Source organism: Apostichopus japonicus, chromosome 5 (genome assembly GCF_037975245.1).
Source record: "Apostichopus japonicus isolate 1M-3 chromosome 5, ASM3797524v1, whole genome shotgun sequence".
In the NCBI taxonomy this organism is placed as follows: domain Eukaryota; kingdom Metazoa; phylum Echinodermata; class Holothuroidea; order Aspidochirotida; family Stichopodidae; genus Apostichopus; species Apostichopus japonicus.
The window spans coordinates 15,630,527-15,649,524 of record NC_092565.1 but is presented as its reverse complement, the minus strand read 5'-3'; the positions used below and the strand labels follow the sequence as shown (position 1 = coordinate 15,649,524).

General features: G+C 36.0%; 2 protein-coding genes across 2 annotated transcripts in view; one reads left to right on the top strand and one right to left on the bottom strand.

Moving 5' to 3' along the window:
* Positions 1 to 328: 328 nt before the first annotated feature.
* On the bottom strand, positions 329 to 6,572 carry LOC139967828 (uncharacterized). Its single transcript, XM_071971948.1, has 6 exons — positions 6,351 to 6,572; positions 4,208 to 4,322; positions 3,607 to 3,830; positions 2,896 to 3,013; positions 1,900 to 2,058; positions 329 to 1,690 (listed from the first exon to the last, which is right to left on the bottom strand). The coding sequence occupies exons 2-6, from the start codon at positions 4,305 to 4,307 to the stop codon at positions 1,575 to 1,577; spliced, it is 717 nt and encodes a 238-aa protein (XP_071828049.1). The 5' UTR covers positions 4,308 to 4,322; positions 6,351 to 6,572; the 3' UTR covers positions 329 to 1,574.
* A 1,338-nt stretch (positions 6,573 to 7,910) lies between these two features.
* The window catches only part of LOC139967818 (uncharacterized), a 41,226-nt gene continuing 30,138 nt past the window's right edge, over positions 7,911 to 18,998 (top strand). The window contains exons 1-3 of the mRNA XM_071971921.1: positions 7,911 to 8,460; positions 9,697 to 11,336; positions 12,614 to 12,709. Coding sequence (XP_071828022.1) covers positions 9,698 to 11,336; positions 12,614 to 12,709 — 1,735 coding nt within the window. The 5' untranslated portion in view covers positions 7,911 to 8,460; position 9,697. The remainder of the gene's footprint in view (positions 8,461 to 9,696; positions 11,337 to 12,613; positions 12,710 to 18,998) is intronic.

Sequence of the window (18,998 nt, the reverse complement as noted above, 5' to 3'; positions counted from 1 at the left end):
TGTGGGGTTTGCGAATATCATCAAAAAATGAACAAAATCAACTCAACCAGGTTAGGTTTGACATCTAACTCTAATAATCTGGAACCTTTGTATCCATGGACCACATTTTTCTTGACAACTTACAGAACTGAATGACAAATTTCCAGAAAGATTCATTAGTGGATGACACTTGTCCAGAACAAGGGAGCCATGATATCCTGCCAAATTGAGGCTGGGCAAGCTCTTTCTTGTCAGAATTTCTCTGAAAGGTATCGCTGTAGACTAAAATATACAAAATATTTATCCGAATGTGAAGATAAAAGCAATACAGACATGGACAGCAGTGAAGTTTCAATTGAATAAAATATATTTACAATAACCAAGCATACATGTATAGCAAAAGGTAAATATTTACAAGACAACCAAAGAAAAGATTTAAAGCCAAGAAAAGAAAGAAGAAAAACAGTAATTAATAATCTTTTTATATGATTGTTTTAAGCTACAAAACTACAAACTTTTCTCAGCTCTCACAATTACAAAATGTTTCGGCATGTGTCAATTCTACATTTGACTGAAATCCATTCATGCCTCCCTTATTACTCTTTGGAAAAATAAAAAAATTCTTTCATTTCACTCTTTGACACAATTACAGTATTCCCCTCTTATATGGTAACAGTATATTTCCCTCTCTCCAACTAACATTCATCTGAGAATCACCTTAATGCTCTTCAGGGCACATTTTAACAGATATTTTTTTGATTACGGTTGTCCCTCAGAGAACCTGGTATTACATTCTTGTTGTCTGAACAGCAAATTTGGTTGTTTGAAAAATATGTAGCAAAAATAACATTGACTAGGAGAGATGTGTAGGTTTTGCAAATAGAACACCAGCTGGGCCGGTAAAACTCCACTTTGGTTGGTCTATGGGCAGACAACTTTTCTCTGTTTTTATTTTGGCATGTCCAAGGTGCGTCAGGGCAATACCCATTTGTAATTTTACCTGTTTGGAGGTAGTTCAGTTACAATGCGATCAGAATTTGATATGAAACTAGTCTTTTCCCGGATGACCACCAAAGCTGATTTTGGTCGTCAGAGCAGAAATTTGGTCGTGCCAGATGATGTGAAGACCGTTACAAAATTGACCTGGTCATTGCATTAAGATAGAGGATTGAGACCTTGCGTTTAGTCTGCGAGCTTTACATTTTCTTCTGCAAATGCTGGTCACTATTTCATTTCACTACAAAGCACATTCTTAACATGGTCAATGTTAATTTCATAGCTCATTTATCTAAAGTTCAGAGACTAGCATGAAGTGATCTGCTTGATAATACCCAGAAAAGTGAAACCTGAAAGATACTAATACCGACACTTGGAAGTGACTGTGATACAAGTGAAATAAAGTGAAATGACCCAATTGGTTTCATCATTCAAGAACATTCCTAATACTCTTAGCCTCATTTACGATATTGTTTAATGTCTAATCCTGCTTATAGACCAGAATCCTTCCATCTCCAATGACCCAATTGGTTTCATAATTTTTCTCCTCCAAAGCCGGAAGTCAACTATCACTCATTGATGGAGTCCATTTCATTTGGTTAGTCCTGATCATGGTATAATTTAATGTTGTTAATATCTAGGAAGTCTAAAGTCTCTACAGGTGGTAATTGTAAGCAGCCTTCAAATTCTGTCATTGGGACTTGTAGCTTCTCATCTGCAAAAGACAGAAACAAATGATTAGAAATAATGAATTTTTTATAAAATTTAATCTCCATTTCCATTTTCAGATAAAAAAAGAACCCCATTCTGATGAGATAAAATTCAGTCTACCCCAGACAGCTATTATTTATAGCAGCTTGATTCCTCTTATAGGTTAATATCCTATGAAACGAGCAAAACTTGAAAAGAACTGAATAACTGTACCTTCAAACAGGGGTCTGACTGTACTCTCAATGGTAAGACTGGAGGCATCAAATGGGGGTGGACTAGGTATCCTTCTTACTTTGGTAGATGGTCTCATCGGTATAAACTTTCCTATATGAGAGCTGAGGCAGTGTTCTAATGGTAAGCCATCGCAGAAATCTAAAATGTTAAAGAAAACATAACATGAAACATATTTCTTCAAGATCGAATGGTAAGTACTTGAGAGTTGAGACAATTGAACCTTATATAGTAGACCCAAAGCAGGAGACCTTTGTATTTCTTGCTTTCTAAAAGTATGTAAAGCTGTGCATTGTAATAAATCTCTTACAGCTATATCATATCATACTCAGTCTTTAAAGGGAGACAAGGTACCTAAAAATGTACCGTGGTTTAAATTAGTACTAAATTCTCACTAGGAATACTGAAAATTAATATAGTCATAAACTAAAGTACAGCTTTGAGAAGTAACTTCCTTGCCCACACTGATGCAATCAGATGGCTACTAGCCTGCCCTGCTTTGTGGTAATAATGCCCTCCTAATAAATACTCTACTTTGCATCCATACTACATTTTAAACGCCTGAGTACAAGTACCAATCCAAGTACAGGCATCCATGATAGAAGTAAGAGTACAAGTAGGGACTCCCTACAAGTCAGTCTGGTAGGTATTGTTAATGTTAAGGGTATATATAGGGCCTGATATTTTCAATCCAGCAGGGGTATTTATATTCTTAAATTATCTTCATGTAAAGTATTCGACTGACCCAAGGGGAACATATATGTTTATCACACACTTGAAACATAAATTGCACTTAATCATTAAACTTTAAATTATTTAGGTTTGTTATCTATCATGGTATGCGTTATTATGTTTGAACTGTTATATTTTGTAAGGCCATGTTGTGTTGCATCATATAATGTTATGTTGTGCAACGACAATCAGCTACATAAAGATATAAGATGATGTCGGTCATCAAGTGATGCTTCGGTGACTTACCTTTGTCTTCAAACACATTCATCTGTTCAATTGGAGGCAAGTTATCACCAAAATTTAATGTTGGTAATTTGAAGACTGGGGGAGCAATTTTGGTTACTTTCTTCTTCTGTAATGGAGGCTAAGGGAAGAATACGATAACTATAAAGTAAATTCATTGCTTCATTTTAGCAAAAAATATTTTTCACTAAAGGCTATACAAATATGGATAAATGCAGCCCCATTTGGTTAAAGAAAACTAAATATCCCATTAAAAATTGTACAATACATCTGTAAATGTGTAGGATGTTTGTTAAAACATTACACGTTGTTAGAGTTCTCATTCATCTTGCCCCTCGCCACAGGGGAGCAAAGACAGACAAATGTCATGAAACAAGTGACATGACAGTGATCAGATCCAAATATCATAATTAAGAACAAAATCAGTTAAATACATCCTACATACATTATTACTACCTTACAAATACTACCCTACGTCATCGGATTTGCCTCAAAATCTTCGCACCCGGAAAACTGCTAAGATTTTGGGGAATCTTCTGATGGTCTAAAATATATGATGAAAAGTTACAAAATAGCGGGGAATGCTCGGAATGGCAATCAGACTGTTACATGAGGTTGACCAGGAGTCTGTTGGACTTGCGTATTTGTGTGTAGTACTGGTGACGTCACTCAGTCTTTGGTTACTCTTCAAGGTTCCATACATGTTTAACTCACCTGTGCTGGGGTGTTGGACATGGCTGACTTTCTGTTGCTCAATCCTACAGGCTGTTTCATCAAGTTTGCTTTCTTTATTGACTGCAGAGGATCAGGTTTTCTCATCTGAGGATTTCCTTGTGATACATTTCTGATGGTGCTTCGATCGTTGCTGATATTACCGAGGACTTGCCTGGGTGTCTGTGGTTTTAAGGCATTCTCGCTACCAAATGTCTTACCGATCGCTGGTAAAGAATAACATGAAATTGGGGGAATGAGGTCAGCTTGATTATATTTTATTGGCAACTGAAGCTGCTTAGACTTAATCAAAGACTACAGAAAGAAAGAGCTAACCATTGAAATGCACAACTACTGCTTCATACTGCAATCTGCCAACTCAAAGTACTAATAGAGTATAGAGCATAACCTACATAATCGGTCTAACGTAACAACAACATTCACTTCATTTATTTTGCACTTGGGCCAATCTTCTAGACAATTTCTTGCAACATTACCCTAAACAGTATGTTAATGTCTGTAATTGCTGCCCAGTTAAACACAGTATATCCAGACCACTGTAGCTGAGCAGATTTTCTACATGTGAAATTTATGGAGTCCTTACTTGGTCTTGCTCCCATAGATTGGAGCCTCCCTTTTCTTGCAGCTGCTCCTGTGGCTGGGGCATTCTCCTTATCAATGTACGGTTGTACCAACGACGCCATTCTCCCAGAAATCAGCTGAAAATTATGAAAAGCAAGATAATGGAATGAAAGCAGAAACTCACTCCAGCAATGTCTGGCTTCAGATTCATTGAGCAAGTTGTGTTCAGTAAGTATAAATTAAGTTTGTGTTAGGTATAAAACAAGGCTCACATAAGTTATTGATACTTATTTGCAATCAGACTGATTGTATTTCAATTTCTGTCTAGAATGCTACCTTTTTATTAGCAAGATATTTAACTCCACGATGAAAGTATGAAACAAACTGAATTGCCTGCGAACCACAGAGATCTCCTGTTCTATGCTCCAAAGATCAACTGACACTGACAGGCAAACAACTAGCAGCTGATAACAAGTCAATCGACAATGTAATATCAAAAAGGTGCCAAGATATTTAAGTTACACTAGTCAATTATTTGTACTTAGGAATAGGAGTGACTGACAGCTAGTATAGTCAGTATTGCGAAGTTCGGAACACTGCAAAGTTCGGACACCCCTAAGAAATACACGATTTCACCATGACAACCTATAGCAACAGCCAATTTCACAAAAAATTAAAAAGCTAGTTATTTTCTCTCCAAAATGACCTATGTGCAAGTAAGTACTTACATATTTGTCAATAAAATGACTGAGATTTGTGAAGTCTGTTATAATTACTGAAAGAGCAACTGCGCCACCAATTTTATCACCAGCGCCACATTGTGGGCCGGGTGTCCGAACTTTGCAATACTCTAGCAAAGAAACACCAGTTCCACAATCACGAAGAATCTTCAGGAATACAACGTGAAAACAGTTTGCAGGAAAGAAAGTTCAGACTTTCGTGGGTATATTAAAGCCACGCAAACCGAGTGGACGCGAAGTGCGTGGCTTACAGATCTAGTAAAGTACGGACAAGATACAAACGCACCTTATAAAAAGCGAAATTGTAAATAAGGTAAATTTACGTCATTTTTCTGATATTAATTGTTAGAAACTAAAAATATATAACTATTAAGTTGCCGGATGATTCATCTCATTGGATTTTTTGAACTGCAGCCAAACGTTCCTAGAAAATTTTCGAGAACTACAATTTTTATACTTTAATAGTACGATATCATAGCATTTTCCACCCAAAGTAATCGTGGATATATCAGTTTCAAACATACCAATAAGCCAGCACCTAACAATTACTTTAGTTATCTTTCTATATAAATCTACAGAGGTAAATGTCAAAAGCACAGCACTCAAGCGCATTCTCACACAAAAACTTTCCCTGCGATTTTCCTCAAATCATTTTTGCGCAGAAAACCAATAACCGCATAGGCCTAGTCCGCATTTACACCACTCCGTTAATCATTCTATCTCCAATCACCACCGTTCTTCTTGTCATTCGCGAATGATAATTAACCCTGTACAAAGTCAATTGTCATTCGTTTTAGTTTGTCCCTGTCTGAGCTTAGAGGCTCAGAGCAAAGCAAACAGCATCTAAAGTCAATGGATGTATACTAAGGCCTACACTACAGTTAGCTTATCGACGAATGTGTTAATTTAGGGGTATGAAAGAACTTGACACTGCAGACATTTAGTGGTCAAATTCTGCTCAATTGTGTGGTGCATAAGCACAGAACCTTAAATATTTTGAGATCATAACATTTCTGAGGAACTACACATATGAAAAACACATACAGATGGGTGATTTGGATTTTTTCCTTGATAGACATCGTTGATCAAATCCTTAAGTGCATCAATTATGAGCCCACCATGCTACTACTAGTCAGTAGTTTACCACTCTTTTTTTCCATTGGGCTAAGTTTTACATAGCCTAGGCCTATCATTTCAATGTTGTGATTCACTCATGAAACAAGGCATAGCCACATTGTAACTTTAGCATTACTAGTATGTATCTCAGTGAAAACCTAGGAATACGTTGTAACCCATACGATTACAGTTTCTATTAAATACCATACAAACAGTCCAAATAGACTATGCCTAACGTTTGGACCAGGTGGCCTTAGCCTAACCTGGGTCTTACTCTAGTTTGAATAGGCAACTAAAAATCAGAATTACCAGGGCTCTTAATGACGTGGAAGTTCGTTGCAGTTCTTAAACACCTTACACTATACTGACTGAAAGTGACAAGTCCACAAACGTGGACGTTTAGGTAGCAAGAAATAAACACATTTGAAGAATTTGAAGAACAGGATTCGCGCCGTCAAATAGTAAGTTTGTATTGTGCAGCGTATTGACTAGACTGTGCACGCACGACAAAGTACACTGTATTGTATACGTAGCACAGTGCAGATATACGTTCAAGTTTAGCGCAAATGATACATTTGGCTTTCTATTTACCCGATTAACCAATCAAAAGCAACGAAATTCAAAATGATGGCGCTACACCCAAATGCAAAGTTCTAACAGGACCACTGTGTTTCACTCTGCTATGACCACTGATCTGTACTGTGTACACTAGTGTACAGATCAGTGGCTATGACGTTTAGAAACGTTACCGTTTTGCCAAGTAGCAATTTTCAACAAAATGATAAATAGTTCAGATAGTTCAGATAACATGAAAAATTTTGCAATAAAATTAATAAATAAAAAAGAAGAAGAAGAAGAAAAATTATATATGTAGACATAAATAAATAAGGAATTCTTGAATCTACTAAACAAGGAATTCCATTTTTTTTGCTGCAAAATGACACAAAATGCTTATTTTTCAAAAGACAGAAATGATAAATTTGCAGCAAAATGATAAACTGATCACTAAATCTATTTTACAAATTAAACATTATAAAACAAACTGATGAATGATGCTCAGAAAGTCATCATTTCCACAATTTGTATCCCAATGTTGTTTGAGCAAAATTGCAGAGAAACAATACATTTCATTATTCATTATATCATCAGTTAGGCAGCTTGCATTATTTAGTATTTATTTATTTATATTAATTCTTTACTATATAATGAATTTTAAATACATTATATATAAATAATTACCATATATCATTTATTCACACACAGTGCCTAATATGTTAGTCGGTAAACTTGTTGTGGCTGGCAAAGAAAAAAAAAATAGACATGCACATGGGCATTCTAGTAAAGTTTCTATAGCCATTACGGCTTTCAACACATTTTTAAATATGTTAAATATCTGGATTGCTCCTCTGAGGCTTAATTGATTGATAATTACGTCGCCTCCCCATAGCAGGAATAAATGTCATTGTTAATCCTTTGTTTTGTAACTCCTAATCAACCCAAAATGTCAATTTCACCAAGCACATTTGAAATGACCTTCAACACCAATTTGTGATGTAATGTAAGCATTCTATTTAAGGCAATGGAATACTCATGTTTACCTATTGAGTGTTGTGTTGCATCTGGAGCACTAGCTTAATGGTATGTGTCATGTGTGTTAGACTATGTAGTCCAGCAACTTTAGTTAACGAGCCACAGATGTTTAAAAGTTTACTTCCCAAACGTTAAATTTGGTACAGATTAAAGAGATATATCATGGTAGCAGTGATTTGGAACAGTCTGGAACACATCTAATTATTGTGCCTAATGTCTCCCTTTAAAGGCTAGTGATAGCTCTATAAACCACCTCCCTCTGCATTGGAATACGTTTCTCGCTTTGAACTCGTAGAAAATGTCATTTGTTATATTTAGCGCATGCTCGTTAAGTTTTCATTTTTGCGTGTCTGGCGTTCTATATTCCTTTGACACACTTGCATGCCAAAATGCATTCCTTCTGCAGTCTGCAACCTAAAATCAAAACAGTGTGGTATCTTTAGTATGCATAGCAACGTTGAACGTCGTCAATGCAACCTGTAGGTTTCACGTATGTTACCATTAATACATAATACCACAACAAAATGATTTTTCTAATGTATTAAATAAATTATACGTGAATCATAATTTGTCTACATTAGAATTTATCGTGTGGGATATCCGAATATTAAACCTCATATCGAAGAGGATGGAGAGTACTCTATTCAACGATACGTTTCCTGAAATATCGAAATCACTCAACGGTGACAATTTAACAAGTTAAAGGCTAGGCTACTGTACGTTAGCCTGGACCGGACCAAGTCTAACATTATCTTGAACTTGGCCTGGCCTAAGGTAGTCCAAACGAGTATTACTGTTTTGTGTGAGTTGCCACAACATTTTTATACAGGTAAGTTGACTACGCGTTAGAAAATGAAATAAATGCAGAAAGAAAACATGATGCCATGTGGCCTAGTATGAATCATACTAGGCCTAGGCCACATGACATACTATGATATGTAGTCCTCACTTAACCAATATTTGTTCTGGTAACTTATGAATAGCCTAGGCCTAGTCCTATGTCTTATAGTTATACTAAGTAGCATGGTGGGCTCATAATTGACGCACTTAAGGATTTTATTAATGATGCCTATCGACGAAAAATCCAAATCACTCAACTGTATGCATTTTTCATAAGTGTAGTTCCTCAGAAATGTAATGATCTCAAAAAAATCTTGTTCTGTGCCTAAGCAACATACAAATGAGCAGAATTTGACCACAAAATGTCTGCTGTCTCAAGTTCTTTCATAGCCCTATATTGACACATTCTTATACTGTAAGCTAGCTGTAGTGTAGGCCTATGGATACATCCGTTGACTTTGTATGCTGTTTGCTATGCTCTAAGGTCAGGCAGGTCAGGTCTCAGAGAGGAGTGGTATTATATTGAGGAAATTTTGGTTATTATTAGGAAGTAAGATTTCTAAAATTCTCAAAACATGTCCGAAACTGGGGGGAGGTTGTTATAAGCTTAAAAACCCACAATTTCATCAGCATATAGGCCTAACTGAAATGGATTCAAACTCATGAAATATGTAACTCTGCTTGACTACAAAAAGTTTAGGTTGGTTGCTGTATCGTTGCTAGTTATATTTGAAGGTGCGTCAATTACGAAGGTGCGTCAATTATGAAGCCTTTACTCGACTTGTACAGGGGCCTAGGCCAACAGTTAGGGGACACAATCCAACACAACATAGGCTAACTTAGAATGTTAGGCGTTGGTCAATTAGGAAAACCTTGTTATTTAAATGTTAAGGAAAGGTAAAGATTAATTTGATATTGCTAGTGCATTTAAATCTCAAAATTATATCACACACAGCCCTCAGTTTGTTGCAAAATATTCGCATAGTTCAGAGGCACTTATTAACACTTTACCTAGGCAGTGATATAGAAACTCAAATTGAATGTCGTTTGAGTGTACTGAATTCCGAACAAAAAATAACCCAGAAATAATTTCAAATGGTTTTGAGTCACATGAGTTGTTTTTGGTACAGATGTACAGAGGCTTGACTAGGATATAGTTGGAATGAACCTAGCTGTAGTGATTTGTAACACAATTTGATAGAACTCAAACTTCTCTTATTCTCAGTATGATGGAATTTGCTCCAGCCACAGACGTCCCTTATCGCAGACTACCACCTTTGCAAATGATTCACGGTCAACCAGTGTTGGATCTAGACACTCCACCACCGTCCTCGAGCTCCTCTCCAGTATCTACCCCACGTGAAACTAAAAGTTTTAAGAAATCAGTGTTGCCACAGTTTTCCAATGAAGAAATTAATCACAGTTTACATATACTGCAACAATGCTTTGCAAATCTAGAGCCAGGCCATTTGCCATGCTTGAAATCCTATGGTCGTGTATCATCAGCTTTTGGACACAACAAATACAGCATTTCTCTTGCCAGGTTGAATGGGAGATTGACAGATCTCAGAGTGGGACAGGCCAAGTTACTCTTTTCTAGAGATTGTGTTTCACGTCTTTCCCAGCTGATAGAGTTTATTCAAAATTTGGAGAGTCTGGTGCAGGATGAGGAACAAACATTGGTAGATTTTCTCTCCGGGAAAGATTCTGAACCTCATACGAAGCTTGAATTCTTGCCAGTTGTTTGCGAAGAACTTAGACTCCATCTCAATCATGTTCCTTCAATTCAGCACAGGCTGCATACAGACAGGTGGCTGCAACCAGTCATACCCCACTTACTGGAAAATGTGCACAAATTTGATCAATATCTCAGGCATCTCCAACAAAGTGCAATATGTTGGCTTCACACTCTAATAACTACAGGATTTAAAGTCTGTTCATACTTCCATGTTAGCATGCTTTCGCAAGATCTACTGAAGAACATTGTCTCTAGTGTAGAAGATTTCAACCGTTCGCTCAAGCAATTCCAGTCGCAACTTAGTCAACACCCATGCTGTTCGGTTTGTGTCTGCAACTCATTTGGTGCTATAAAAGGCTTTTCTGCTGGAACAGATTTAGTCTTTAAAGAACTAAAACCTTTTAAATGTGAGAAACTTTTGGAGTGCATCGCTGCATGCAGGGCAGAGGTGTCTGCATTCCGAACGTTCTATTTTATAATGGCAAACTCAAAGCTGTTAACTTCCTTGATTGACAAACAAGATACATTTGACTGGAAATCCATTTCACAGAGCTCTTGCCCCCCTGAGGGTGTTCGAGAGGGTCTATGGTTTGACCGTCCAAGAGGGAGAGCTATTACAAGAAGTCTTGAAATCAATTTTGCTGCAACTGATTCTCCTCTATGTGGTCTGGAAACCTCAGAGGAGGAGTTTGTTGTAAAACTGCTCTCATCAGCTGCAACTTCCTCTGGACTTTTACAAAAAATGAAGTTGAAGCGGGCAAGTCAGTCCAAGGATGATAAAGATGCCAACCATGTAGAATCCATTTCTGTCAAACTTGTTCCGTCAAAGTCAGCGACGGCCGCAGACGAAGGATCAACAAAGAAAACCACAACTCGGTTCAAGAGGAACTCACTGGCAAGAAAATCTGTTAGATGGGGCGATTCACTGAATGCTCAGGTCAAGCAGTTGATGCTGACAGTGTATTTTGATACATTTTGGAGGCAATTTGGGGTCCATCTATGTGATTATTTCACAGATCCTTGTGTGGGTGCCAAAGGAGATGTTGATGTGGACCTGCTAGGGTCAACTCTAGTTTGGGATGATGAGAACCTTCAATTACTGTTGTCAACAATACAGAAATACAGTGGTAAGTGTCAGTCGCTTGTTGTTTGTTTTACACTATTTACTGTAATACAGCAGTATACATGAATCAAAAAGCCTGTTGGGCTACCATCCAAATTTGCCAACTTTCTTTGCTGCTTGGTAAAGCAAATTTCACAAGTCTAGTGTGTATTGTAGAAGAGGACAAAGCACAATTAAAACTGATAAACCCCTCTGACAAATGTCTTGGGCTTGCAAACATTCTTGGCAAGAATCCAAGAAACTTTTTGCACAATCAAAGAACTTTGTAAACATGGCATATTCATACCTACAAACAATGCACCACGGTCAAACACAACGTCAGGAGTAACTTATGTGATGTTGAAATACTTTTGATAAAAGTATATGCCTATCATGAACAGTGCATCTGGGGCTCCAGTGAGAATAAAAGTTTTTTCATGTGGAAAACCCCTACTTAATCACTCCAAAAATTGTGTATGTTTTAAAAAAAACTGCAAAGAATATCATGGATTCAGTTTTTGATTCTTTGAAACATGAATGACTGATAATAAGATTGTATTTTGAGAATCAAGTTTGCATCTCACAATTTATTGGGGATTTAGTTCACAAAATATTTCACAAAGCACTTGCTATTTTGGCTAGGCTTAGTTGTCAGTATAGTTGGCTAATCGTAGAATAGAATTTTTACAGAAATTTTTAGGAAATTAAAAACATGTTTCGTTTTGGTTCTGTTAAACACAGTGGGTGGTAAAAATTCCTACCTAGAATACACTAAATGTCTTTTCTACATGAAATCAGATTTATTCATCGCGCAATGTCATCTTTTAACATTTCTGCTATTCGCAGCTCCGTTTGATGACAGTTTTATAAGACTTGCAGCCTAAGTGTTGAATGTAGTTGGTCAAACAGAGTATAAACAAATCATACAACAGAAATAACAGGAAGGATCATATCTAAAATAATGACTTAAGTCTCCCATTATTTGAAGCTGCTGTCTACATTACATAATTCTGACCTATATTTTTACTTCATGGCAATCTAAGAGAAATTTGTGTCATTACAAACGTCACTTTTCCTAATTCGTGAATTAATATGAATTGTTTAATCGAAATAAAGAAAGTTTGAATCCAACAAATTTTGATGTGATGACAGATATTTGTGGTGAATTAAATTTTTCTTAATAGCTGTTTGATTCATACAGTATATATCCATCACTTGTACCAATATACTTGTAGATGTATATCAATGACATGAAGTTTGGCTAGCCTGCATATTTTCTCTGTCTTCATCTCATTATCATAGCATCGAAGAAAGACATTCCATCAAGAGTCTTTTCAATGTTCTCCGGCTTTTGTTCCAACCTCTACACTTCAGCAGCCAAAGCAGCATGGGATGAAGGTAATATTAATTTTCCCTTTTATTGGCTTTCCTGGAGCATTTTCATTTCAAGATTTGAGCTATTTTTGGAATCAAAAATTTATTTCAGAGCAGAAATGGTTGATTATCGATGGTATTTCAGGAAACCTGTTCAAAGAAGAAGACATTTAGACCATTCTGCAATCACATTACGACTATACGTTTCTACGACATCTTGCAAATTAGTGACAAATCAAACCAAAATTGTACAGTAATTATCAGATCGAGGCAGTATCCAGAAAATGCTGACGAAAGAAATGATTTCCTTTATTGTAAAATTGTCAAAATGACCTTTTCATAACATTTTGTATGAGTATAGAAAGCCTGGAGATTGAAAGACTACAAAGGCTTCTAATTGTCAATAGCATTTAAGGACTTCTGCCATTCAATAGAACTGACATTATACAATATGGTGTGTGTTTGTTTGATTTACATGAACATCTCATAGCAAAAGAACAAAGAACTTGATTTGATTATTCCTGCAGTAAACAAATTTTTGGAATAAAACTTTGTTGACTATTTGAGTCTACACCATATAAGATTGCTTCATCATATACTTTCATGGGACGTCACTGTTGCAATATGTCTCTGAAATATATATTAAAATTTTATATACTTAAAATTGATTCTTCAATATTCTTTTGTATGATTGATCGGAATTGAAGAAAAACGTCTTGTTTATATGAGATTTGTTTGTCTTTTTTTCAATTGTTTATCACCTAAAATTCTCAGCTTGAATAACTTATTATCGGCATTGATATTAACTTGATGCCTCGTTTGTTCTTAGTTGGTATCTTTTAATGCAATTGACATTAATAACAGATATCTCAGTTGACTTGAGTAAGTTTAATTTGTAGCATCCATGTTATTCCATTCCTCAGTTGTTCTTACTGTACTCACAGTAAGTATAATACTAGGTATTGAAGCTATTGGATAATATAGGATTAGTTGGCTTAAACCATTTAAGTATGGTACCACTAATATTGTTGTTGATATTGACATCATAGGATACCAAAGTTGTCCCCGATAAGTATCTTTAATTTTATTGACATCAAATTCAATTGTCCTGAAAAGTAGGTGCCTGATATAAGACATTAACTTATCTTGATATGTTCATCAACTGTAGTTAATACATACTGAGCATAATTTCATTGACATTAGCCGAGTTGCTGCCCTGAAAATAACTTTTAGGCCTACATTCTCTTCCTTTTGTGTATTATGTCATTCCTCTTGTTAACCATGATTGATTACTCAATTCAGTGCAGATTAACAATACTACTTGTATTTATCTCATTTTGTCTATGAAACTGTGTAACTCCTAAAATTTGCTATTTCTGATGTGATGGTTATGGTTACTAGAGCTACTGAGATACTTGCTATGTGAGTCTATGATAATGTTGTCTTGTAAACTACTAGTTTGCTTGAGCCGTTGAGGTACAGGCTATATCATCAGCCCCCACCCCCCCCCCCCTTCCAAGTTATAATCATTAATATGCCACTTGGAAGCTAATTTTGATCATTGGCTCTGACTCCTTGCCACAAATTCATAGATTTTGGCTCAAAGCATGTGACAAATGCAGTCCTGAGGTTGGCTGCCATGGCCACTGTGTCAAATGTCAATATACCAATCTGACTCAACATATGTTAAAAAAACTTCCTCAATATCTAAAATGATCGATCTTGCTACCGGTCAAACATCCTTTGTGAGACCAGGGTTAGGTGGTGACCCATAGGTTTTCAGACGTTCAGACTATATGAGAATATAGTGTAGTTCCTACACATCTTTGACAGATCATGTAAAGTAACGGTTTGCTCGAGTCATCTAGAGACCATCTTTCTCTATGAATCTGTGTGAATGTTGTTCGCAATCAATAGCTCTTCCGTTTACTGGCTAACTAAGGATTTACTGTGCTTGAGAAGACTTTAAGATTCTGCCTCCTTCAGGTTGTCAAGGAGCCACTCGTTGCTTAACTTCCGATTGCCTCAAGAACAAGACATGTTTACTCTGAACTAATAACTACTCTATTCTTCGACTTTTGTTTTCCACCTTCAGCATCTCTTTCAAGATTTGGGTGGTTCTATTTTTTGTTCTTGGGGAAGTTATTTTTTCTCTCCTCACCCCAGTGCTCCTTCAAGCAATTTCTTCTGCATGGCTTATTTGATACATAATTTGCATATATCTAAATATGTATATTTATATATTCCACAATGAATATTTTGAAATCTCTTGCTTTAGAGGCCCATTGGTTGAGCTTGTAAAGTGAAGTGAGCTGTTTGAGAAACGGGATTCGCCAGGGATCTTCTGAAGTTTATGAAATACCCAGCCATATGAACTTTATAAAGATTAAGATTTCTTTTGGTTTGAAAACTTTGTATTTTAAGGAGGGGTCTCTGGAATCCATTCACTTACTGTGGGGAGTTCAGTTTGCAGGACTGAGTACAAGAGGTAGATTTGCATTTTGTGAAGAATCTATTGTGAGCTTCTTCCTCATATATGCATAGGATGATTAAAGTGTAGACGGTAGGATAATATGGTGACTATGCGTGGAGTCAACTGTGATCTATTGCTATCCACTACCAGTGCAGGAAGACCATTTGTTCTTTGGCTATGGGGCTATGGGCTCTATTTCTTTATTGCCACATAACACTACCCAGATTAGTCTTGAATTGGTTTCTAGCTCTTGTGTTTATTCTGTACACAAAGTGATTCATGCTCATCTATGTGAACAAGATAGATTTGTGTTGCTTTTACACTTGATGATAGAGGGTCTCTAAGTAGGTTGCCGTGGTGACACAGACAAACTTGAACTTATCCATCAATCCTTGACAGACTGTTATTAGCAGAGAATGAAAGAGTAAATGTCAGTTTCTTGTTTGCTTTTGTTGTCGGGAAAAGTAAATTAGGAGAGAGAACCGAAATAACTAAATAAAGTAAGTTACAACTTTATTGATGTCAACATTCAACCTAATTTCTAGATTACAAATACAAAGTGATCAATTTGGGCTCTCTCAGTTCCATGAAATGTTTTGCAGCTGTTCAACCTTTGCCATTTTAAATACCACACTAATATGATTGCTGTATATGCACCTTTAATTTGAGTAAAAATTTTGTCAACCTAAGCTGTACTAATGAAAAACAAATTCATTCCCAGGTTGAAATATTGTAATTATCATATGCAGAACAATTCCTGTCTATGCATATATTATTTTGGGGTAAGTTTACATTGTTGTTATGGTTGTACAAGATAGTGCGTGTAAATGACTAAACAGAAATCATATAGATTTACAAAACTCATGGCAGATTTAATAGAAGTAAAAAAAAACACAATGGACGACTCATAGCCAATAATTCCACTTTCCGTTGTCATGTATGATAACAGGATCACTGGTTTGCATAACTAAAGGTTATACGAGCTGTCTCTTTTCATACTAGTGACCTTGAGTACAAAAGGTGTATTCATTGGTCAGTTTAAACTATTGCACCATATGATAAAAACCTCAAAAAGCTCTGTAACTTTCCTTACACATGGTTCTGGGCGACAACACTTTCATAGCGGATACACTTTCATTTGTTCGTTTGTTTTGTGTTTTTTTTACTCTATTCTTTGCTCATTTGTCCATTTTTTCCATCTGTGTCTCTTAATGTGTTCTTAAGTTTTCATCTCAGTTTGCCTCTGATAGTCATAAAAGTCAACCAAATATTAATTACTTAAAACATCAGGCCCTCTAACTTTTCTCACCTTCGTTTGCAGAGCCTAACACTTTGCATGGTAAGATTCAGAGTGAAGTTTTTTGTTAGTTGTCAAGGATAATTAGCAACTGGTTTACATCTTTGTATGGGTAAAGTATTACATCAAAGCCTTCATATATGCAACTTTTACCAGTTTAGCACTAGTTATTCATTAATGCAGTGTGATGTGGAACATCTTTATGTATTTTTAGTGGTGTGTACCATTTGCTTCAAATTTCAAACTAATTTTATGTAAGAAAAATGATGGAATCATCAAAATCGTTTTAGTTAAACTGTAGAAACATACTACTGAACCTGTAAATCATACAGTGCAGCTGATGTCTGGAGTGAGATAAAAGTGAGATAAAAGTTTTCAATGATATTAAAGATAATATCACAAATTAGATCTCTTTAAGAAATGTCTACTAAAGTGGAATTTGTGCAGTACATCATCATCATCATCGAGTACTTTAGTTTCTTGCTATAAATAAGTATGGATCCTACTTCAAGCAGTTCCCAAAGGAAAACCTGGAAAACTTATTTTCCCTTCTTGATAAAGCCTAACAAGCGTATGTATATTTAAATCTGGGCTCTAATCAACTCTTGATATGTGAAAGGGCTTAAGAATATTATGTCAATGCCCTCATCACATTGAATTATTTGTAGTGATGCCTGCGGGCTTCTAATAACACAGGCAAATTGTCAAACTTCAGCTCTGTGAAAGGTTTCTCTGAATTACATATATATATCAGGTTTTGTGTATGCAATGATTATAAGTCAGATCCATTGTTTATTTATAACTTCATGACAGTTGTTCTGAAGACCTGTGTTGATCAAAGAAATTCAGTTATATCACAAAAGAAAAGAAAGGTAGAGAGGATATGAATGAAACTTTAGTTTAATATTTCAATTCTGTATAACCATTGATAACCTGACTGATTGAATTAAGGGTTGTTTAATAGGTCATTGTCAATTTGTCATGGTATGCTAATTTCAGGAAAGGCTGCACCATCCATGCTTGTCTTCTGATCACTAACTAGAAGAGATACCTATCACATTACTTTGTACAATAAATGTTTCTGTGAAATGTCCAGTTGTTATAAATCTCTGTAGAAGATTTGCCTATGATTATCACCCAAGTCAGAATGGCCAGTAAGTTGAGATCTAGAGGCTAGAATACTTGTCAACAGTGGTAAAATGCTTTCAATCATTCTAAGTGTACAGTATGGTTTTATAGGGGCAACATGGGTGTTTCAGCCATTTTGAAGGCCATTTAGTTTTTTTTTTTAAATCTCTTAACCTCTGTCCTCTCAATCGTTGATCTTTATATACAGTAACCAAAATTGAGTATAACTGTATTTGCAATACGGACAGGTAATGTAATGTAGTTGTTAGGGGTTTGGTTTGTTACTTTAGAAACACTAACTTTGGGCCTCTTTCTTGGATATTGTCTTCCTTCTTTCTTATTGCTGTACAGTTTTTTAATTAGAGGGTGAAAAGATGATAACATTTGAGAATGTGTGTAGAGTGTAAAGCATTCCTTTGAATGCTCAAAGTTAAATAGTTCTTCTTGCTTGGACTGTTTAGACTCAGCTAAAACTCATTCTGGCAGAATGTGATTGAATCATCAGTGAAAACATGCAGTTGAAGGAAAACCCTAAATAACATAGCAAAATTGAACGAGAAAGCCATTTCCTTTGACCTTTAAAAGAATATATTGTCCTCGGAGTACAGCCAAAACCACCCTCATCTTCCATAGAAATATCTCTCTTACCTCCGTCAATTAATTTAGGACTACATTCGCCATTACACTCGTGCTGTAACCATTTAGCAAACCATCCGGAGGTTGCTGTTATGTTTTTAAAAGCCTCCGAGTCATAGTACGCCAGGATCTCGATCTGCAAATTATTACGGAGCGTTACAAACTTTGCTCTGCGACTTAATCTCTTTCGATTGCTTTGGGATTTAAAGGATGAGGTCAGTCATTATGTTCTGCAAAGTACTCCTGAATGAGATTGCAGAGACATTACGGATGCACAGAAGAGCAAGATTTATCTGTATCTATATTTATTAAGTATGGTGAGATAAATAGCTAAAAATAACAAAATAACAATGAGTTAAAAACAAGGGGTAGAGAGATATCTATACCGGGAAGAACAACAAATCCAGGAAATCAAAATTCCTTGTATAAAGAGGAAATCAGAATGCATCAGGCATAGATAAATATTTATCATAAAAGATTTAGAGATGTAACTTTATGTTCCAAGGATACAGGAATGAAAACATTGATGCCTCTGATAAATCCAAACCACGCCAGTAATCGATTTGACAGCTGGCAAGAAAATATTTTACATGTTCGGGAAAAAATTTGCAGTCCATTTCAGCTGGTTTCCTCAAATGGTTTCTTACATATTGTTGACCTTTTAGCGATGCTAAGCGCAAACTTCATACATTTGCAAGTGAATTAAAATAAGAACACATATTTCATGAAATGTGTGGGATGCAAAATTGTCTATGTTTGGATTGACAGGTTCAGTAGGA